Source organism: Malaya genurostris, chromosome 2, assembly GCF_030247185.1.
Source record: "Malaya genurostris strain Urasoe2022 chromosome 2, Malgen_1.1, whole genome shotgun sequence".
Taxonomy (NCBI): domain Eukaryota; kingdom Metazoa; phylum Arthropoda; class Insecta; order Diptera; family Culicidae; genus Malaya; species Malaya genurostris.
The window spans coordinates 348,594,363-348,618,136 of NC_080571.1; the positions used below are offsets into that span (position 1 = coordinate 348,594,363).

Here is a 23,774-nt window from a genome sequence, read left to right on the forward strand (position 1 = left end):
AGCGACCCACACTTTATTTACTTGCCAAATGACATTATGCCAAACATGTTTATGTCAATCAAAAGTTATGGCGAACAAATTTATGCCAAACAAAATTCGGTCAAATTACTTACACCCCTCGGGCACAGAGCATCTCAGCCGAAGGTTTTTTTTAACTTCGAACAATTAAATCTATTGACATATCCATTTCGTTAGAATGATCCGATGCGATTGTTGAAGCTCAATGCCATAAACTCTAAAATCGATGCATAGCGAATGCGAAACTATGAATACATCGTTACTTCTCGGTCCACTTATACAATTTGAAAATGTTATCTGAAAACTAAATGATATCCAAATATCTTGCAGCAGTTTGATTCAGCATATCTGAAATAAATATACATGCAAACTTTTGCCAGCAGAATAAACAGTATTCACAACAAATTGAACTGCCGTCACTCTGACAGTGTAGCATGACAGTGTCTGGCATGCCGAAAAAAGACTCCTCGAAAATTTATCGGAGCATTCCGTATTATAATTTGTATTTGCTTTTAATGCAGAAAATAGTGAATAAGACGATAAAAATACCCAGAGATTTGTCTTTGTCGCAAAATCAGCAAATTTAATGAAAAATGCGAAAGGGCATAACTTCATAATTTAGACAGGAAGCATAAAAATAAACAAATCGATAAAGAGCGATGTTGATTTATTCAGTGGATATATAAGGAACGTGGTAAAATGTGCATGCTTTAAAAGATAAACCAACAATTCATCGACTAATCAATTGATCTGAGAATATACGATAATTTCTAAATAGGATTTGAAACTGCAGTCGAAACATTCAACGATGTTTTTCTCCATTTGCTGTCAATGTTAGATTCGCCCTTCTTTGAAAAACAGCTGATATACTTTTGGTCAATTGAGGTTACTATGCCTGGTAAAAAATAAACGGGCGACCCTAGTGAAAAATGGGCGGACAGTATATTCACTGATGAAAACAAAACAATATGTAAGAGTGATTCACACATGCGTCAAAATTTACAGACTTTAACATCGTTGCCACCCTTTTTTTGCTCGTCAAGTCAGTTTAGCGTCAGAAATATAAACATACACTGAGCTAAATTTTCTTTTTCACATTATATGATATTCTAATGATTTTGCACTATTAGCATTTCCAATAATAGTTACAAGATGTGTTCAACATCATGTCAAATATATGAGATAATCTTATGAAACATAAAACTCTTCTTAACGTTATTTTTACAGGATTTCCATATAACGAATGAAATTTCCAGTCTGAGTCAAATTGATTGGCGCGTCTTATAACCATTACTAGATATCCGCACAACATGCATTGGAACAATTTATGAAGCGCATATAATATTCACTTCGATTTTATTTAGATAGGTTCATATATACCATATGACTAGTTTTAAAAAATTGTATATATATATATATATATATATATATATATATATATATATATATATATATATATATATATATATATATAACTTTCAATAGAGCTCATACGAATAGCAGATAATCGCCAACTACTACTTTTCTTTGAGGATTCAAGCTTTACTAGTATTCCGTTCGGTAAGGGAGCACCTCATGATATTTGCGAAAAAGAAGTGAGATTCCGAGACTGAAAATAAAAATGAATCTTACTAGACAGATAGAGTAATGAAATGTACCGGATATATATTTCATGGTCCGTTAACGCATATCCTTGAACGAAGTTGGATGAGCTGTCTTGTCAGCGATTTAAAATTACATTGAGATGCGGAACTTCCTGAAAAAAAATGGTCTGGAGCAGTTGATGAATATCGGAGACACAACTATTTCTTCAGCTTCAAGCAGTACGATTCACGACTTCCATCGGATTTCCATATAAATTATATGGGATATTTTTATAACTTTCATTATGATAACGTCCATTTAGATTTGACGTACACATTAAATAAAGATTATAAGTTTCCATATAATTTCTATGAATTATATTCTGCATATGATTCATATGACAAATCTAATGAATATAAATAAGATTTTCATTTCAGTGTACTTGCTAACTGCAGATTTTTTTTCGGATATACAGACTTTTGCAACCCTGTCTGAAGATATTTCTCGGGTGATTTTTCAATAGGGCGTATAAGCAAGTGACAGTTTATCTTTAATCACTCTCTCTTTCGATTATTGTAATGTGATTAAAAAGATTTTCTTTAATATCACTATTCTTTTTTAAAGTCGAACGTTTCGGGTATCATTTCATGCAAAGAGTTGAGTGATAAACGTGCAAAACTACTTGGTTATTAACAGAAGAGAGAGTAACCAAAAAGAAACTGTCACTTGCTTATACGCCCTTTTGAAAAATTAACCGAGATTTGAAATTTTTGCCTGGTACCAGAGATGCCAGGTATTTTCAGAGAAAATCTGTATTACCCTGTATAAAAAATCTGTATTTATCTGTATTCAGAGATGTCTATCTCCTCTGTGTGACGAAGAGCAAGCAAAATTTCTCCCCCCGCACTGACAACTTCAGCGAGAGCTCATCTCTTTCACATTTATACACCACTGTTGTTTAAAGTGTGCACGCATCATGAGTGCGTTTGTTTATTTCCTTTTACCTCTTCCACTGAATCGCACCAAAGTGCTAGAGCATTAGCTAATAAATTCTCTGAGGTGGATGCAGATACTTTCACAGAGGTGTACACTCCGGTGAGCACTCTGCTGTATGGTTTGCGTAGAAGAAGCGTGGACACGCAAAATCAGCAAAATAAAACAATTTATCGTAAAATTGTCGGTTTTCCTTGCAAATTTTTCATAGCAAGGCCAGATCTACTCTCTATTAATTGAAGTTCACAGAAGTGTTCGCTCACCATCACGCGCCAGTGGTCACTTGGGTGTATTTAGACGAGAGCGCGTGTGAGCGATTCATGCGAAGAGAATGTGTTTCACTCGCGCCAGCTGCTTTAACCACAAGCACACACTCAAATGCTGTCTATTCGACACTGAGAAGAAGTGCGCTTTCCTCTTTGTGCGGTGCTTCGTTTTTTGCATCCTCGGTCTGGACAAGAATCTGACTCCAGCGTGTATCACTCTGGTGAAATGCCATCTCTGTCTGTATTCACTAATAAAATGAAATTTCTACAATGAAATGATGTTGAACGCTATCTCAACAGATTATGGTTATATAATGAGAGTTTCAATGAGCATTTATTTTTTATCTTCGTGGATCACAAAAATATGCAAAGAGTGGTTCACAAAAATATGCAAGTGCATTACTCGCTTTGGTCAGTACCAAATTTGGCTCCGCTTCATCGTGCTCATTCTGTCTACGACCTTAGCCTATCAATAATGCTTCAAATTGTGATATAAATGTTTCTTTTGTGTTAATCATCAAATATCTGCACATAATTTTTTACTTTAATTTGTGATTTGTCGGTTGATTAAAATTTTTTCAAATCGTCACTGCAATCAAATACTAAAAGATAGCTCAGATGAAAACAGTTGAATTTTTCTTTATTACTTTTTGTGACATGTGTATAAATCTGTATTAAATTTAGGGAATCTGTATAAAATCTGTATTCTGTATTAGATCTGTATGAGGATGTAAAAATCTGTATAATACAGATAAATCTGTATAAATGGCATCTCTGCCTGGCACCTCTGAGGCTAATAGATGATCTGACATCTTTATCCCTCATTGTCTATCCTTTGCGTAACGCACGTAATGTAACATGCTATTTGTTTTTATATAAAGTAACACTCAAATGTCAGGTCATATATAATTGAATCAATTTTGTTTGTGTGAGAGCTGATCGTGATGGAAAAGTTGCAAAATAATCCTTTTTAAAACAAAACTTCTTGTGTTACTTGTCGCTGAGCCTTGTTTATTATGATTAGTCTTTATATTGTGGTAATCATGATCTAGAATACATTTGAGTCAAGGCCAGTTCCAGTTTCGTTCCCATGAACAGAATTGATCAATTTGTAGTGTCAGGGAACATCAGCAGAACGTAGAAACAATAATAGGAGGTGGCAAGGGAAAAGCAGCACGCAGATCGAAACTGAGACGAAAAAGATGATGTGTCAAAGTGAAAGAGCTGATCATAAGATAGAAAAGCTCTCTTGGTTCGAATAAAAACAAGTTAAATTGTGGGTTGTTTTATCAGCCACTAAGTTGAAAAATACGAATTGATTGGTCTACATAAATTGCTTTAATTTGGAGGATATTTGATATCGAAAATCAATTCTGATCAAGTATCCAAAAAAAGTGTTACTAAATGAAGATTAAATGAGATCGACTGTAAGCTATATGTTATCGCAAGGACCAGGAGACCCGATAATGGCGCACCCAGATTATGAGCAACATCATTATCACCATGGTTGTCTGCTGATACTAGTGCGTGGAATCGGTCCTCTCAAACCACGGTCACTACAGCGAGTGTTCGAACGTATCCAAAGAGTAAACAATGTCAAAATTCCAGGTATTGTTTTAATGAACAATAAAAAATATGTGTATATTTATCAATTTGGTATTTCGTACAGATTCTTCTGGCTCGACAAGAGACATATGGGTTCGCTATATTCGAGAGCATCCGGTGGAGAATAATGATTGGGGTGATTTCCAAACTCATCGTCGTTTGCTAGGCCTAATCACTGTTGGCAAATTTGACAACCAAAACGAGCTTAACGAATTGTGCCGTGTTCACGAATCTCTCAAAGTAAAGTACACCAATACGCTTTTTGATTCGCGGTGTCTATTGTTTGGTCCGGCCAGTGAAGAACTGCATAAAATGGTCAACAGTTTGGAAGAGAAGAAGGACCCCACAATCGAGAGCTGTTTCCAGACACCGTCCAACTTTAAAAGTAGAGCTTTTTTCTACCCAGAAAACGATTCCTGTTCGAATCTGGAAACAAAGATTTCAGAATTTATCACCTCTCTGTATTACATCTTGGAACTCAAACGTCTTGAGAAAACACGGGAGAAGGTTGATAAGGTGCCACTTCTGCTGGCTCCATTTGAAAAGAAAGATTTCGTTGGACTAGATCTTGAAAGTCGAAATAATAAGAAGCGTTGCATCGGTCGAATGACAAAGCATTTGGGAGATCTAACGCTACAGGCTGGTCTGGTAGCCGAATCGTTGAACCTCTTTCAATCTGCGAGTGAAACTCTACGTGCCATAAGCGATTCGCTCTGGCTTGGGGCGGCCTTCGAAGGATTGTGCGCCGCCTCTGCCATCCTGTTGTATCCCAATTTTCGCTACGCGATGTCAATTCAGCGGAACTCTAGTCTACAAGAGAATACGTCATCATCTCCGCAAAAGTTCAACCTTGCTCGTAGTCAGCTGGTTTCGAACAATGGTTACAATGGAGAAGTAACCGGTAACACTGTTAATCAGAAGAAAACTGACATGATGATCAATCTTAACTCGGAAACTGCCTCCATACCGGATAAAACTTCGGCCTCCTCTAACTCGTCTGCTTCGTCAATCAGTTCGACGTTTTCCTCTGGTTCCGGTGGGAGTACGGCTAGTGGTAGCTCTTCCTCTCTGACTGATTCCGGTACACTGGTGAACAAATCAGCAGTAGCACAAAAATTTCCACCGAATATTCTCCAACCAGATGATATTCCTTTGCGCTACCGGGAAGCCATCATCAATTACAGTAAATATCGCAATGCTGGTATAATTGAAACGGAAGCGGCTCTCAAAGCAGCCCGTATATGTATTGAACAAGGAAAGAATTTGGATGTAGCAATGTTTCTTCAGAACGTGTTGTACATAAATCTGAACATGAGTGAATTGCAGCGGGTTCGGAGATTTGAAGTGCTTACTGATTTGTATCAGAAAATAGGTTACAATCGAAAGGCAGCCTTTTGTCAGCGGTTGGCTGCCTGGCGCCATGTGGCCGTCAGTAACACTAACCCGGACTGGGGTCAAAGTTATCGACTCATGTTGGAGAGCTTTTCCGGTCACAAACTTACGTTGGAACCCCACGAAGTACTGGAGAATAATACCGGTTGGCCAGTGTTGCAAATTGATTTGCTACAGCAATTGGTCGGAACAGCTCGAAGGCTGGGTCAACCGGCACTGGCAACTAGGCACATGACATTCCTGCTACAAACCATGTGGAAACATCTGACGGCACACGATCAAAAGGAGATGGCACTGCAGTTGCAAAATCTAAGCTCGCAGTGTGAGGGTGCTCCGGTTCCATTGGTGTTGGAAAATGGAACTGTGATTCCACCGGCGAATTTAACCGATCTACCCTTGTGCAGTCAACTGGTGGTGAAAGATTTGCCGTCACATATGAGACCGATGAAGGTAGGTGGAGCAATAATCGAATCGAAAACTTATCACGACAATGGTTTTATGTTTTTAGATTGTAATAGCCAAAGTGGACCAGGGCCCGTTCCTGTTTACTCCCATTCATTTTAGTTCGATGGATCGTCGTCAGGCAAAAGACGACAGCAAAATTTCCTTCAACTGGATTCAGAATGATGTGTGTGAAGTCAATGTGAAGCTGACTAATCCTTTGCCGTTTGAGCTGCAGGTGACGGATATTCGCCTTTTGACCACGGGAGTCGTGTTCGAGGCATTCCCGCAAACGGTAATGCTACAACCGAATGTGCTGACAACGGTAGCACTGCATGGAACACCGATCGAGAAAGGTGAATTGGATATTCAGGGTTACAGCACTCATACGCTGGGTGTAAAATCGAACTGTCGTTTGAAGCACATGTTGCACCGAAGGCAACGCAATCTGCCTTCGCACTATCAGGTCAATGTGATTCCGGCGCTTCCAAAGCTAGAACTAAAGACAAGCCTCCCACAGACTGCGACTTTTAGTGGAATGCCGAACGCGGACTGTGTCACAACTTCCGCCAGCATTACACTGTACAATGGCGAGAAGGGAGAATGTGTAGTAACTCTGACCAACACCAGTAACATCCTGATCGAGTACATTGATGCAACGTTTCATTCGAATATGGATGCAAATTTGCAGAATAGGATTTTTCAATTAGCATATGATGAACTGATGTCAAAACTACCTATCAAACCGAACGAAAGTATCGATTTCAAGCTTATTATTTATGGCGAGGCTGATTTTATGGGAGCTGTGGCAAACGGTCAACAGTTGTTTTCCCATCACGACGGTATAAATAGTGCGGGACCTCAAAGTCTAACGGCATCCCACAGCGGAGGTGTCATGGGCGGTACCATCAGTGGTAGTGGCAATCCAAGCATCCCTAGTCGAATCAGCTCACCAACTAATACCCAAAGGCGGAATGATCCGCTGACGTCCAGTTTTAGGTCGTCACATTCGGGCCACTCTTCGTTGGCTACCCTTAGTGTCGGAATAGCAACAGGGCATATGCCCCGGCAGCTGGAGGCACAGCTGCGTTTCAAATACTCAGGTGGAGAAGGCATGCAGGAAGGATTCTGTAGGCAATGCGCGATTTCGTTCAATGTTGAACTACTGCCGAGTGCACAGATAACTAATTGGGATGTTCTGTCAGCGGAAATGTAATTATGGTGATGTGTTACGGTGAATGCTAATAATAAGTAACAATTTTTTTTCTAGCCCTTCTCAGTTTTACTTGGTGTTGGATGTTGTCAATCTAACCGTTCAGGAAATGTCCCTCAACTACACCTCCAATAAGACAATACTAATTGAAGCAAAGGAAAGTTGTCGTGTTCCGGTGCCAGTCGATCGATGTCCGTTGGAGCGAATTCTGTCGGCTATGGAACAACAGCTTCAATCGTTGAATAGCACATCTGTCGATGGTCACCCCAGCATGCTAAGTGGGGTCGGTGTGACCACTACCAGCGGTGACACGGCAGATCTAACGGAACGGGTGTGCTCCGAACACATCTCTGAGAACGTAAGTTTGAAATGGTCTCTGCCAGGATTGGACTGTAGCGGAGTTGCTTCCCTGAGAGGAATTACACTTTCACCGACGATGCTGGATCTAGTGACCGTACCACCGTTGCAGTGGGGTAATTTTAGTCTATTTTCACAATTGTCACTTTAGACAATTGTCACTTTACCAAAATGTCAATCGAAAATATTTTTTGCAGAAGTAAAAGTCGATAACCAATTGGTTGCTCCCCAGTCGGAAGTAACATGTGTGACGGGACAGTTCATGGCACTGAGCATCGGAATCTGCAATTTATCGGCATCAGTTTTGCAAAAGGTACAACTCTCCGTTCAGTTCTACCAGGACTATCAAAATGGGCACCACAACTATCGACTGGAAACACGAGTCACAATGACCGGTCCGAATCAGTAAGTTTAGTTTTTTTTTATATCTACAAACTAGCCGATTAATGGTTAATGAAAACTTTGCAGCATCCTCATCCCATCCCTCAATAAAGATGAGAAAGCATTCCACGAGTGTTCGGTGCTGTTTTTTACACCCGGCCGCTTCAAAGCGGACATTCAGTGCCGATCGCTAAACTCAACCGGGGATCATGGGTCATCGTCTTCGCACGTGTGGCGCTTCATACCACCTGTGGAGATAACCGTAATCGATCAATGAAGGATTAGTTTTGACTCACGCTTTGTAGCTTGTTCGTTCGTTACTGTTAGGCGACCGAACAAAACGAGCTATAATTATCGCCAAACTACTATAACAACTCAGCTAGGCTCACAATTAAACGAAGAAAGTTTCTATCGTGTGATCGGGTTTCGCATGTGTAGTTTCTTGAAGATCTTTATTATAATTATTATTTTATATAATTGTAAGTAGGTTGGTAGCGAGTAACTGGTCTGGTAAATAATTGGAAAATATAACAATATAACGAGGAAATTAAATAACTTTGTCAGAGATAAGAGCTGTCATGATTCCAGATCACAAATGCAGAACAAAAGCAAAAATAGTTTTCACATTACAATTCTGTTTTTTTTTCTTGTAAGATTATTACTCTTTCAAAATGCTAGAGCATCTAAACTACATAACGTAAAATGAAATTTTTTTCGTACAGTTTTTACACTTATGATGATTCTCACACTTACGGTTTTTTTTGTATGGACTTGGTGAGGATAGTCGAATTTAGTAGATATTGTGCAAACGTATAGCAACAAACAAAACATAAAAAAAACATACAAACATGAAACTGTTAAGCCAACAAACGTACAGTTTAAAAATAAGAAGAGCTATTATAGGACGCTGCAAGAACACTAAGATTTTTCTGTTAACATGAAACAATGGATGTTATTTATTATCTAATAAAGTTGCTGAAGCAATGCTTATTATGAATTGTAAATCATCGTTTTTTTAATGTCCTAACTTACCATACCTGCCCCGAACCATCGTGGTTGGATTGGTAACGATTTGTTCCGTTGTTCTAAACAAACGGAAGTTTTGTGCGTGTGTTTTGTTTCGAAGCTTACATACTGCGAATGATATTCTACCACACACGAGCCAACTCTCATACAGTCCGTGTGCTGTACCTTTTCAAAAACACGCACACGAAGTCCGAAGCACACGCTTGTGTGCCATGTTGCTACTAGATCGAGAGACGTATGCTTCGAAGAACCAGCTCGCGATGCTGGCCCATGAGCTGGAATGGGGGACTAGCTCGTGAGCTGATTCATGTGCTGACTTCAGTGTCCGTTTTTTATTTTATTTAATAATATAATATAATATTTAATCACACAGTGTCCGCTCCTTATTGTCTCTTGTCAGTAGGTGGACTACACAAATAGCACACGCTCATGAGTCTGGTTTGAAAAGCACAGCACACGAGCTTATTAGGCACACACTGCAGGTATAGAACAGCTCGTGTGCTGAGCTCGGACATCACTGCTACCGCAACACTATTTTTTATCTAGTGCACCATCTAAGTTTTATGATTTGAACTAGCAGAATGACGATTATTTATTTTACTGTCTGCTACGGAGAACTCATATCGTTTTGATTATTTGATAATTTACGGATCTTTTACAAAAAAAAACAGTTTAATGAAAAACGTGAAAAATATGTGTTTCCTTCAACTACATATATAATAGGTGTATAAATAAGTTTGAGCTGACTTTTTTTCGAGATTTGAAAGTTTATTTATAAAAAATGTGGGGTGGGGGTTCAAAAGATTGAAAGAATAGAGCGTCCACAATATTGACTCTGTAAAACAAATTCTGATAACGAAGTATGAATTGTCAAGTTATTTGCACTTTTATATAATACTCTATTGTTTATGGAACTTGATAATGTTGAAAAATATTCCATACGGTGGGAGAGGGAAGGGGCCAAAATCCCTGCACACATCAATTTCTCTATAAAGTATGATACACAAAACTGACTTGGCGAGCAAAAATAATAAAAAAAACCCTTCCTAATCCACCTAGTGGTGTGATAATGCCTTTCTCTTCTTTCATAACAGTCTCATGAAATATGTTTCATACTTTTACTAAATAATTTTGGATACTAATTTTGTCACCAATTGATTCAGATTGATTCGAGTGGTTCACAAAAGCATGCTTCAGTGTTTATGTCACACAGTCAGCATCATTTTTCCAAACTAGTGCTTGACATTTACGTTGCCTATTTGTAATCAGTGATGCTAATCTAAAAAAAGCCTTCTTAGTGCATATAGTGGAATTTTCATATATCTTGAAAATCACCATAGGGGGGAGTACATGAAATTTTCGAAATCGAAAAAAAATTTTTGATGCCAAAAGGCTTAGAATTGCATGAAACGTCGAGATTTAGTGTCATCTCGAAAAAATTTTTTTTGAAAAAGTTGACTTTTTGGGACTTAGAAAAAATATGAAAATTTTTCTAAGTCCCAGAAAGTTGATTTTTTCAAAAAAATTTTTTTTTGAGATGACACTAAATTTCGATGTTTCATGCAGTTTTAAGAGTTTCGGCATCAAAAAAAAATTTCGATTTTGGAAATTTCATGTACTCCCCCCTATGATGCTTTTTCAAGATCGAAAATTGTCAAACCTTTACCACCGGGCAGCACCCCTTACGCATGTCCGATTTAGCTCAAATTTTGCATGAAGGCTTTTTTCGAGGTGCTAAAACTTTTGAGCACTAGAGCTTAACGAAAATAGAGGTGATCCCAAAATTTTGGCACCCTTATATATATAAGAGCGGTAAAAATCAATGTGTTTTGTCGGTTACGTCACTTATTTCCATCATATATCTGGAACCAAAAGTCACAACCATTTGATCTTCGAACTCGATCAATGGCTCGACAGTAGCTTTCAAACGAGCCCAAGTTTGTTAAAATCGGTTCAGCCATCTCTGAGAAAATTTAGCGCGTTCAAATACAACGCTTTTTGTCGGTTACGTCACTTATACAACCATATCTCCGGAACCAAAAGTCACAACCATTTGATCTTCGAACTCGATCAATGGCCCGACAGTAGCTTTCAAACTAGCCCAAGTTTGTTAAAATCGGTTCATCCATCTCTGAGAAAATTGAGCGCGTTCAAATATCTTCGAAAAGTGCACACACACACACACACACACACACACACACACACACACACACACACACACACACACACACACACACACATACACAAACACACACAGACATTTTCCGATCTCGTCGAACTGAGTCGAATGGTATATAACACTATGGGTCTCCGAGGCTCCGTTCGAAAGTAGGTTTTTCCAGCAATTCTAATACCTTTCTATAGAGAAAGGCAAAACGTCACGTCAAGTTCAAAAGTCTGCGAAAAACTCGATTTTGAAAAGTCTGCAATTGGCACAATGACGCCAAAATGAAATGTAGAGGCACCGCTTGTCAAATCGGTAGGAAAATTTTTAATTACTTCTCCTTTTCAAAGGTTTTTTATAATTCATTTGAAAAAGCATATAGAATCAGTGGAAAAAATGTTTTTTTTTGTGATGTGGTCACGTTGATCTTAATTTATTGTGCGAAAACTAACGTTGATTTAGAATGGAGCATTCAACCTGGTTCAATACCATTTTTCAAATATCCAGAAATAACAAATAAAATATCCAAAATACATGGTATTCGAGAAACAACATAACACTGGTTTATGTTTAAAAAACTACAAGGATCAGCCCCATGTGGTTGTTCGAGCCATTGATGTGGAACAAGACAACCAAAATTTCGAATGACCTACAATCAAAAAGTTCAATCAATCGTCAAACTTTTGAATCCGCAATTGCACGAGAGTCTGCTTAGATTGATCTTGATTAGGAACCAACACCGAACATTGTTTGTCTTGATTTGTATTTGTTTTATAGCCGACGAAATTACACCAATATCCCAAATGTATGCAATTATATCTTCGTACATACTTGCGATACGGACTTCGATATTTAAGCTTCTCTTCGCCAAGCTTGTGTTAAAGTTTTGTGGGCGAGCAGTTATTTTTATAGCGTTAAGTTTCTCTACCATTCTGCAATTTCGGTTGAAGTGATAAACTTTTTCTCATTATCAATCGAGTTCATCTTATAAATTAGAAATTATTCTTAAGCACTCAAAATTTACCCTGGGGTTGTTGCGAATTTCTCAGGCGAAAACGACATAACACAAGATCAAAGAATACCAATTAAAGCTTCAAATCGTTTTATGGCAGTATTTGTCTTGCTGTCTAGCAACAACCTACCTCTAGCATGCTACGCGTAGGACTGAAACGTTAGCTATAATTTCGCTTCTATTTATAGATTCGCCTGCTTCTATTTATAGACTTTTGCATCGATTGACCAATCAGAGCGATGCTTTCCCTTTGATATATCGCTAACTCCTTCAAAACCGTCGTCTATGCCAGGGAAATCCGATATGCCGGAGATTTTTAGCAGACAAAATAGGACACTGCTCGCTACTAATAAAAATTTCAATAATTTATAATTGAAAATACGTGGCTTGATACATTCAAATCGAGTCTTAGAAATATTTCCAATCAAATGATAAAATAATATTAATAATTGATACAAAATAGACTGAGCTGTAAGTGTTTAAAACCTGACCACATTTTTACGTGTAGTTTTCCTTGAGTTTCTGATTTGCACCCTTATGTAGAAAATAAAGATGTGTTCCACATCAAAATGTTGATACGCAAAAACCTAACCTTACCAAATTTTACACATTACACAAAATTTTCCATGTTTTATAGCAGTTTACATAAAAAAGTAGTATTAATTACTTGAAATCGACTTTCTTCTACTCCGAGTATGTTTTTATTGCTGATATTTATTCGCTACCGTCGATTCAGTTTTGCGACAATGCACAGAGGTCCAAAAGCTCAATTTCACAAGCTCAATTGATAACTCATTAAAAACTTGGTTTTCGAGCTACAGTATCTTCAGCAAAGTGGCTCAAAATGATAGACGCCATATTTTGGCAGATTTTATTTTTGTGATTAATCCCCCTAAAAGTGAGATAAAAATATTGTTTTAGCTCAGGGTCAACATAGGGGCTAAGTAACTTCGGCAAAGTTGTTTAGAAAGTCATTTCAAACAAATTTGCAGATTTTGGTACTATTCTCGGAACTTGAGTGTTTGATTTGATTGACATCAAATTAGTCAAAAATAATCCTGCTCGAGAGAATGGTTATTTTTGACAGATCGATGGTTATTTTCCGACACTGAAAAAAAATCTCGCAATGAAAATTCTAATATTAATTCTTTAGTTGAAATTATTTCCAGTGGAAAATAAACCCAAATAACCTAGGACAGGACCAGACAACTGGTTTCTTTTTCCAAAAAAATATTTCTCTTCCTATTCCGTTTGCTCCCTGCTGTAAATATAAAATGCCTCGCGATCACTGTTGCCAGTAGAGATAATTATTCATTATGAAAACTTTCTCCCCTTATAACATTCAATTATTTATCATTTGAAAACACTTAGACAAATGTTATATCGGTCAAAAATATAGCTCTGGATTCATTCTGATCAGATGTTTGTTTTGAAGAAACCGTTTAGTTGAAACAGCTTAATAATTTTTTTCGAAAACACTCAATTTTGGGTAATTAATTTCTGCAGCTTTATTAACTAAATTATTCAACATACTCTATTTGAGAAAAATAATAACATACAGAAGTATCCAAAGATTCGGTGCTATTCTCAACCAACATAATCAATATTCTCGTTCATATCACACTTCGTGATTTCAGGCTTTCTCTTTGTATCATCCAGTGATTGTTAAATTTACTCGTATACTTTCCGCATTGACAGGATTTAAAAACAAATTGAACTTAAATCCTATTGAAATTAATAATTTTGAAAAGATGACCCGAAAAATAAAATATCCAATATCAAGCTACATTGTTACCGACGATACTGACAACACTTTTTCTACCACCCTGCAGTAATCTTGATTTCAACAACTTGTACTTGCTTATGTCAATTTCAACCAATCACGAGCTGGTCTGAAATTGGTCCTAAAAGTGGATTAACAATTGTCAGGTCCTGTCCTAGCAAATAACTTTCCTTCCGTCAAATTTCGAAATGGGCCGCAGTTTTAGTTAAATTTAACTACTCGATACAAAATAACCACTCAAGTGGAGGAAATAAACATCGTTTTATTTCGTTCTTTCTGTATTTAGAATGCTTCCAAAACTTCCGTTTTGGCGAATTTTCATAGACCACTAGACCAAGAACGCAAGTAATAAGGTTGATGATACAGATATACATATTTAACACAGGGCAGAATGTTAAGACGATTAACAGAAGCATTCGAACATTTATTTATTCATTTATTCATCCATTTTTTTTTTTGTAAAGCTGACCTAAGATTTATATTTATATATTTCATTCTACGTATATTACATCCTCCACAAGTGTGAGAGCCACGGAAATGCATGAGCGGTATGGGCGATCTGAAATTGTGTTTCACAACTAGAGGTGTCCGTGTGCGAGGAAGCGGGATATTGAAATAAATCAGTTGTAATTCCATTTGGAAAAAAATCTATTTTTCTTCTCCTATTACGACAGAATCGATTGAAAATTCACTGCTGGATAAATGTTCCTATGTATTTTTGACAGCTCCATTAAAAAACACCATCGTTTAACCAACAACGCAATCAAATTTGTGCGTACACAGGCACACAGATTTTCCAAGTTGAAACGCAGATTTTAAAATGGCAACTCTGCTTGAGAGCCGCGGTTCAATTTTGAAGAGCCGTGGTTCGTTCGCTCATTGCTACGAGTCGGTTCAAATGAACGGCTCGTGAGCGCTCGCCCATCACTAGATGTTATTAAAAAGATTTTCTTGGGTTTCACAATTCTGTTTAAAAGTCGATTGTTTTGGGTATCATGTTATACAAAGAGTTGAGTGGTAAACGTGGAAACCGCTTGGTAATTAATAGAAGAGAAAGTAAACAAAGAGAAACTGTCACTTGCTCTTATGGCCTTCTAAAAAATCGACCGAGAAATGAAAAAAATAATTCTCGTTCACTGGAACAGCTCAGGAGCGAATTGCTCATCTCTACTTCAAACCTTCTTTATACGGTTGCGATCGTCGGGACTTGTATTACTAAAACTTCTATTTCATAATAAAATTGATCAAATTGGTTTGAAATCAAAGTGTACCGTTCATTGGTAAATACAGATATTTAGTAATTTTAGAGAGATTTCAATTCTGGAGTACGAATGTTCCAACAAGAAAGCGTTAACTTGCAGAATAAGTCACGAGAGATTCCAACGATTTTATAAAATTTTATCTGGCATCCCTGGTAACCATGCATATTCTGTATATATCATTGCACCATGAGCGACGGATTACATCCGCACGTCCCGAAGGCGAAACGATATACGCCAGCAGCTTTAACGACCGTGGATTCACTGCCAAGAAATGCTACCGAAACATCAGGAAGTAAATTTGTTGGAATATTCACTGGACTCTCAGTGGAAGTGTGTGATCCTGAAGCAATCGCACAGCTTTCTCTTGGTGGTTGTTTTGGTCAAGGAACGATGTCCCGTTCATTTCCCGCGTCTATTAGAAATCGTGAACAAGCTGAAGTACCGCTGGAGATGATACGAGAAAGACAATTGATAAGGCGAGAGGAATGGAGCCGCAAATATGGACTAAGTACAAGTAAGGATAAGACTAAGGTTTATGTGATGAGCGAAGTCATCGAAAAGCAAATAGAACAAGAAGTTCTACCTATCAGAGAATTTAAAAACAATGCTGATACCGTATACAACTCTTATCCTGTTCAAGAAAATCTTAGTTTGTTATTTGAAGAAGCGATGTTTTTAACGGATAAAGTGGGATGTCTGGAAGTATTTACTTTGGATGGAGTACAATTACCACCTGAAAGGTTATTGTTAAAAATAACGGAATGTACTAACAATTTCATAACTTCATACGTATCCTACATTTATTTTAAATCGAAAAACTGGATAATCAAAAGCGGCCTTAAATTTGGAGGCGATTTTCGTAAGTTGATGTTAATGACAGCGAAACATTTCTAAAGCGATTATTTTTACAGTGCTCTATCAAAAGGGCCCCCAATTCTTCCATGCGTCATTTATTGTGCTTCTACTGCCATTTCAAAATGGACAGAAACTACCAGGTCATCATGATTTTCAGTGTTTGAATCGAATAGCAGAAACAACGGCAAAGGAGTTATTATTACTGGAAGTTCACTATCCGCGTGGTTTGTTTCCTACGGATTATGTAGAATGTGCTAAGCGATTGCATGAGTTCAAAGTAAGTGAGACGTTTCCAAAGCACCACAACTACTTAGCTGCCCGTGATAGTCATCAGCAAAGCACCACCAATTGAAGTAGTTAAAGAACTGGTCTGTTTCACTGTTAATAAATTCTATAACACAACACAAAATATCTACTGATTAGCTTGCTCTAAATTCCGATATTTCTTTGGGATTCCAGTCCGTCTATATTCGCTCCGTTCTTTAAGATAAATCTCTTTGCACTCTGACTTGAATTGTTCGTCATTGTACCATTTGAGGCTGCAGGCTTTAAGAGCTTCATTCTGCTTTTGACATTTCACAGTCATTAGGATGCCCGAATCTTTGCAGCAGGCTTCAAATTTAGAAACTTCCTCTATGCATTTTTCCACTTTTGATCGTTCTCGCATAATTTTTGGGATGAGTACTTCGACTTCAACTTTTCGAAGGCTTCTGTCGTTGGGATCTCCTATGTGTGTAGAACGATGATGTAAGTTTACTTGTTCAATTGTAATGAAAATGAATTTACCCAATCCATGAGGATTCAACTGACTGAGTCCAGTTGTGTTGATGTTATACTCGCTACCACCATAAGATTGAGCCATTAGTACTACCTTTGGTTTTGAATTACGTTCTGCTTTTAGAATTCTTGGCAAAATGTTGAGTCGCCGCCGGGAGAATCCAAAACAATCTTCGCTGACTGCACTCAGCTGATTGACAAATTCAAGATAATACACATGGCAGGTGTATGTATTTGCGGTCGTCTACACGCTACCAGAAAAGTGGATATTTCTCGGTTAATTTTTCAAAAGGGCGTAACAAAATCGTAGGCCTAACTACGTAGTTCTGGAAGTCAACAGAACTAAAATCAATTCTTAATTTTTGGAATGAAATTATAAAATCGAATTGATATATGTGTACTTGTGTATGAATATGTTTTTTAAGTTCTCATATAGGGGACGGGTGTAGCGTAATGGGTAAGTCGATGCCTTTTACGCAGCCCACCTGGGTTCGATTCCCAACCCCGCACATAGGGTCAGAAAGTTTTTCTGGCCCGAAGAGGCGAATGCCCTTAAGGTTAAAACCTCTATAATCGAAACAAAAAAAAAAAAAAAAAAAAGTTCTCATATTTTTGCTTGTAAAATAGCGGAATCACAGAGTGATAAGTGAGAAAAATGCAATTTTCAATTGTTTAATATGGGGCACATTCTATGTATGAAACTAATCAGTAAATTCTCCTACACATCTATTTTTTCATCGAATTTCGGCATTGCCGAGATTTGCACCGCCAAGTACTCAGAAATCAAAAGATAAAATTGCGGAGTCTAGGCACTCTCAAATTTGACAAACGTCAGTTATTACCGAAACTAGTTCACTGTCTGTTTGGTATATCCTTTACTGAATGTTCGGCAAAAGCATCGAAGTGAAATTTATGAACTACTAAGCCTTCAACAATTCAAAGTAAACACTTTGTTTTTCTTTAATTGTGAACATTCAATTGTGGATCAAGATTTCATTTTATTTTCGTATAAACATACTAAAAAATAATCACTACATTACTTATGTTTCGGAGATGAACAATTGTAAAACATGCATTCAGGGTTGGCGGTTCAATGCATAGTACGCTGGTCTTATAAGCCAGTTGTCGTATGTTCGAACCCCGACCTGGAAGGATTCTTAGTGACAGTAGGATCCATAGAACTAGCCATGCAATGATCTGTACACTAAGAATTGACTGCGAAGTCTGTCGAAACAGAAAGGTCAAATTCCATAAAAGGAATGTAATGCCAAGACTTTGCTTTGCAATTCAGACTGTTGTCGGACTCTTTTTTTCATAAATAAGTTTATTTGATAGGCAATATACATAAGTTTTTCTTCGCCGTGGCATCCACAATACATAGTTATTTAAACCTAATACATTTCGAATAACATATTAGTATGTTGGTATTCATTAGTTAATCTAAACACTGTTTTTATCAAGCGAGTTGCTATTATAAATTACATTAAATGAAATACATTTATTTTGTACATGATCTTATAATTATTTCAGGTTTGTTTGTATCAGTTCATCACTTTTATTTAAAATAAGATAGCTGGCTATTGGTGGAACTCATGGAAGAGAAAACAGTCTAACATAAAATAAAATTTAAATTGGAACTCCAATGGACTTAATGAAATAATAAAGAAGTTTCATGTAAGGAACGTCACGACAAGAGAGATCTGACATCACGATACTCCACGCATGTCCAAACAACATGGTCAATATCGCGGTAACCATCGCCACAAGCACAATGATTAGTCTCGGAAAGTCCAATTCGAAGGAAATGTGCATCTAACGTATAGTGATTGGCCATGAGTCTGGACATCACACTAATGAAATCTCTACTCACATCCAGTCCCCTGAACCATGCCTTTGTCGATATTTTAGGAATAATTGAGTGCATCCACCGACCCAGATCATCTTTATCCCAAGAAGCTTGCCAGCTGGCAAGTGTTCTTTGGCGAGACGGGCTATAGAATTCGTTGAAAGCAATCGGTCTCTCATAAATTTCACCCTCAATAGCACCACGTTTGGCTAAAATATCGGCTCTTTCATTGCCTGGAATAGAGCAGTGAGCCGGGACCCAAACTATTGTGATTTGATAATTATTATTCAATATGACGTTCAGGCACTGTTTTATTTTCCCCAAGAAAAAAGGTTCATTTTTGCCAGCAGCGTTTGAGCGAATGACACTCAAACACTCAAACTATAATGAACTGCTGCTTACTCTGCTATATAAACAGATGCAGGTTCTTGAAGCCTTAATGAGACCGAAACATTATTGTTGAATATACCAAACCCAGTAGCCTCTTCAATTCGTGATCCGTCCGTGTAAAATATTTTCTCAGAGTCAATATGCCTGAACTTACTTGAAAATATTTTTGGGATTTCCATCGAGCGTAGGTGTTCCGGGATTCCACGCACTTCGCGCTGCATGGATGTGTCGAAAAATAGAGTTGAGTCAGGGACATTTAGGAGGCTGACACGGATAGGAATATATCTTGAAGGGTTGATTTCCTGTGACATATGGTTAAAATATACTACCAAGAATCTTGTTTGAGATTGAAGCTCAACTAGCCTTTCGAAGTTATTAATAACCAGGGGATTCAGTACTTCACATCTTATTAGCAGTCGCGATGAAAGCTCCCAAAAACGATCTTTCAATGGAAGAACTCCCGCCAGAACTTCAAGACTCATTGTATGTGTCGAATGCCTGCAGCCTAAAGCAATTCGCAAACAATGATATTGAATTCGCTCTAATTTGATAATATGAGAGTTTGCAGCGGAACGAAAATAAACGCATCCATATTCCATCACTGAAAGTATCGTTGTCTGATACAATTTTATTAGATCTTCCGGATGAGCACCCCACCAAGATCCTGTTATTGTTCGAAGAAAATTTACTCTTTGTTGGCATTTCGTTATCAGATACCTAATGTGTCCTCCCCACGTGCATTTGGAATCGAACCACACCCCGAGGTATTTAAAAGTTAAAACCTGTTGGATCATTCTTCCCATCATATGGAGCTGAAGCTGTGCGGGATCATGCTTTCTTGAAAAGACGACTAAATCTGTTTTCTCCGCAGAGTATTCGATACCAAGATGAACAGCCCAAACGGACAAGTTATCTAAGGTATCTTGCAATGGTTTTTGCAGATCAATAGCTTTGGGTCCAGTAACTGAAACTACGCCATCAACTTGCAAGGTTATGCAAATAATTATTTATAACCGCTGGGAGTCCATGTTGGTGGAGCTTGTCTGAAAGAACATCAATGGAAACTGAATCAAATGCTCCTTTAATGTCTAAAAATACAGAGGCCATTTGTTGTTTTTGAGCGAAGGCAATTTGGATGTCAGACGAAAGTAATGCAAGGCAGTTCGTCCCTTTATTTCTACGGAAGCCAAACTGAGTATCTGAAAACAAACCGTTCGTCTCGACCCAAATGTCGAGACGTCGTAGAATAATTTTTTCGAACAATTTTCTGATGCAGGACAACTTCGCAACGGGTCTACATGAGTTGTGATTGGAAGCTGGTTTCCCCAGCTTTTGAATGGCGATAACTTTCACTTGCCTCCAGTCAGGTGGAACAATATTTTGCTCAAGAAACTTGTTAAACAATTCCAACAAACGTCTTGTTGCGAGGTCGGGCAGATTCTTCACCAAGTTGAATTTAATTCTGTCCAACCCACGAGCGTTATTGTTAAAAGATATTCATTCAATTCATCAAAATGGATTCAACCGAGAGCATTACTATTACGTTTAGAACTGAGGCGGTGAAAACGTTGTCTGAGAACATAATTTCAAAGTCCCGACGCCGAATATTTTCAGAGCTACTGTTCTTAAAATTTACACGCGCCTTGCCTTTGAAGCACATAAACTTTGAAGCATGTTTTCTCCAGAGATGTCCATCTCATCTGTGTGACGAAAAGCAAACAAAATTTCTACCCTCGCACTGACATCTTCAACGAGAGCTCTTCTCTTTCACATATTTACACCACTGTTGTATAAAGTGTGCACGCATCATGAGTGCGTTTGTTTATTTCCTTTTACCTCCTCCACTGAACCGCACCAAAGTGCTAGATCATCAGCTAATAAATTCTCTGAGGTGGATGCAGATACTTTCACAGAGGTGTACACGCCGGTGAGCACTCTGGTGTATGGTTTGCGTAGAAGAAGCGTGGGCACGCAAACTCAGCAAAGTAAAACAATTTATCGTTAAATTTTCGGTTTTCATTGCAAATTTTTCATAGCAAGGCCAGATCTACTGTCTATTAATTGAAGTTCACAGAAGTGTTCGCTCACCATCACGTGCCAGTGATTACTTGGGGTTTAGGAGAGAGCACGTGAGAGCGATTCGTGCGAAGAGAATGTTATTCTCTCGCACCAGCTTCTTTCAACACAAGCACGCACTCAAAGTCTGTCTGTCTGGACACTGAGAAGAAGTGCGTTTTTCTTCTTTGTGTGGAGCGCAACAAATGTATCCGCAGTGTATAATTGAAACCTAAGTAAGTAATGAATAAAAAATAAAACGTCTTGTAGATATTTGAATAACATTTAATCGTCTAATCATTGCCATATTTTTTGTACAGATGCCGCATTATCAATGATTCAACGAACGCGGTTGAAAGTGAGCTATAAAAATAACGGAAAATTAGTCTATCCTGTGCTATAATAATAATTACATCTGCCTGATGCTCTTCAGTGCTTTCTCGATGTTGCGATAGATTCGCGATGGAATGACCTCCAGTAATACTTTGTTGTAATTTGGATGATCCGAGAGCTGTTTGAACATACTCTTGGTGTAGTTTCGCGTTTCGAGGGAACCCTCGAGTAACAACTGTGCACCGGTTAGTACCAGTTTGTCCCGGGATTCCTTGGGCAGTGAAAATACCTTATCTGGACCGATCTGACGAATGATTCTGTCAAGCAGTTTGGCGGCAGTCGTTCGGACAACAGCATTCTGATGGGTCGCCCCCTTGGTGGAGATAATGTGGATTACTTTTGGGTGGGATAGATTCTCACACATCGATTCTAAGGCATGGGTAGCGTCGGCCCGAAGGAACTTGTTGGTATCGGCAGTACGGTGCAGTAGGTGAGTGGCGATATCCTCTGCTTCCCCTTCGATACAGCGTCGATGGGTGGAGAAGAATTCGGCTGAAGCTTGACATGCTGTTCGTGCTACCTGAGACCGTAAATTACGCACTTGCTTTGCCAACGCCACCGACAGAAGGTGGATTTGTGAGTCTATAATGGCAGGGTGATGTCTAATCAAGCGTACGAAGAATTGCAAGCCACTGATGTTCTGCTCCCAGTTAGGACTTTCCAAGTGTTGGATACAGTTTGACAGTGCATCCTTTGGTTTATCGAACTTTCGCAAGTTTTTCTGGAACATACTCTCATTAATCTTGTTCTTTGCCTTGATTCCGCTGACCACATCTTTGACGGGTGCAACCTTACTTGTCTTCCGAGCGAGGTATGGTTTTTTAAGAATTTTCTTCACCGGCGATTGTTGGATGTTTGTCTCTACGGTCTCCAAATGTTGGAGATTGCTTAGACTAGCCGATTGTACGCGACTTTTAGATGGTGCTATTTCGGTATCCTCGGTTTGGTTATAGCAGTTGTTGGATAATTCTTCAGTGGAGTAAGACGTTTGCAGGGGATGTGGACTAGGAGTTGGGTAGCGTTTGGGAGTTACCGTTCGCTTCGGTTCCATCACATCTTCTTCCACATCGTCATCGTAGTCGGATTCATATTGAACTTGATTAGAGCTAATCACGTCCTCACTTTGCACCGGAGTACCTTCTCGATCGTACCATACTTCATTCTGTCTGCTCTTTGCCGATCTGTTGGACTTGATCGATAGGTTATCGTTCGTTTGTTTCATAGAGAGATTGCTGTATGAAATGTTGCTAGTTCTCGAGAGTCTACCGTCGCTTTTCAGGATACCAGATCCAATCGATTTGCGTGAGGTTACCGATTGAGGCCTTGACGAAAGAATCGAAGGAGGGTGACTGATGTTCGGTGAGCTAGGGTAATTGTTACTTCCTTGGCCACCGAAGTTAAATGTGCTGTTCGAGATGATTCGTGTCGAGGTCGAATCATTGCTAGACTTTTCGTCATTTTCACTATCATACTGCTCGTCACGATGAATTATGTAGCTCTCCTGGTTGATTCCGCTGCCGGTACCCTCAGCTGTTGTTTCCCCTAGGAATCGTGATCGACTCGGTGTCCCGATTGTGTCGGCACCGGCAGCGGAGGCGACGAAGAAGCGCCCATTGCCGTTGTTGTTTTGGTGGTGGCCGACGTTACCGTAGTTTTTATTGGGTGATAAACTGGGCCGCTGGTCTACATCCAGCTTTTGCACATGCGCGTTCACTTGTTGTTTGTTGTTGCTGGAAGTAAATAATGGAGAAAAAAGAAAGGATATCAGGTGAGAATGGTGTTCGCCCGTCGATGTACTGCTGTGCTTCATGTGGTCAACATTTCGTGAATAATTAACCACGATGAATAGAGCAGAACGTGTCCGAAGAAGTGGAACTGACGTAATTGAGGTCATGTACACCGATTTGACTTCAATAGAATATATAGGGGTATTTTTTTTTCAAATTTTAGGACGTTTTCGG

At 38.6% G+C, this 23,774-nt stretch overlaps 4 protein-coding genes across 4 annotated transcripts in view; 2 read left to right on the top strand and 2 right to left on the bottom strand.

Annotated features, from left to right (window-relative positions):
* Positions 1-3,765: 3,765 nt before the first annotated feature.
* Positions 3,766-9,254, top strand: LOC131432067 (protein brunelleschi). The gene is made up of 6 exons (XM_058598118.1): positions 3,766-4,469; positions 4,531-6,308; positions 6,367-7,511; positions 7,570-7,985; positions 8,067-8,274; positions 8,338-9,254. The coding sequence occupies exons 1-6, from the start codon at positions 4,277-4,279 to the stop codon at positions 8,525-8,527; spliced, it is 3,930 nt and encodes a 1,309-aa protein (XP_058454101.1). The 5' UTR covers positions 3,766-4,276; the 3' UTR covers positions 8,528-9,254.
* Positions 9,255-15,613: 6,359 nt separating this feature from the next.
* LOC131432068 (uncharacterized) lies at positions 15,614-16,704 on the top strand. Its single transcript, XM_058598119.1, has 2 exons — positions 15,614-16,356; positions 16,409-16,704. The coding sequence occupies exons 1-2, from the start codon at positions 15,684-15,686 to the stop codon at positions 16,702-16,704; spliced, it is 969 nt and encodes a 322-aa protein (XP_058454102.1). The 5' UTR covers positions 15,614-15,683.
* A 2-nt stretch (positions 16,705-16,706) lies between these two features.
* On the bottom strand, positions 16,707-17,319 carry LOC131432069 (COX assembly mitochondrial protein homolog). Its single transcript, XM_058598120.1, has 2 exons — positions 17,139-17,319; positions 16,707-17,078 (listed from the first exon to the last, which is right to left on the bottom strand). The coding sequence occupies exons 1-2, from the start codon at positions 17,212-17,214 to the stop codon at positions 16,765-16,767; spliced, it is 390 nt and encodes a 129-aa protein (XP_058454103.1). The 5' UTR covers positions 17,215-17,319; the 3' UTR covers positions 16,707-16,764.
* Positions 17,320-21,715: 4,396 nt separating this feature from the next.
* Positions 21,716-23,774, bottom strand: part of LOC131432070 (uncharacterized) — a 77,347-nt gene continuing 75,288 nt past the window's right edge. The window contains exon 10 of the mRNA XM_058598121.1: positions 21,716-23,543. Coding sequence (XP_058454104.1) covers positions 21,830-23,543 — 1,714 coding nt within the window. The 3' untranslated portion in view covers positions 21,716-21,829. The remainder of the gene's footprint in view (positions 23,544-23,774) is intronic.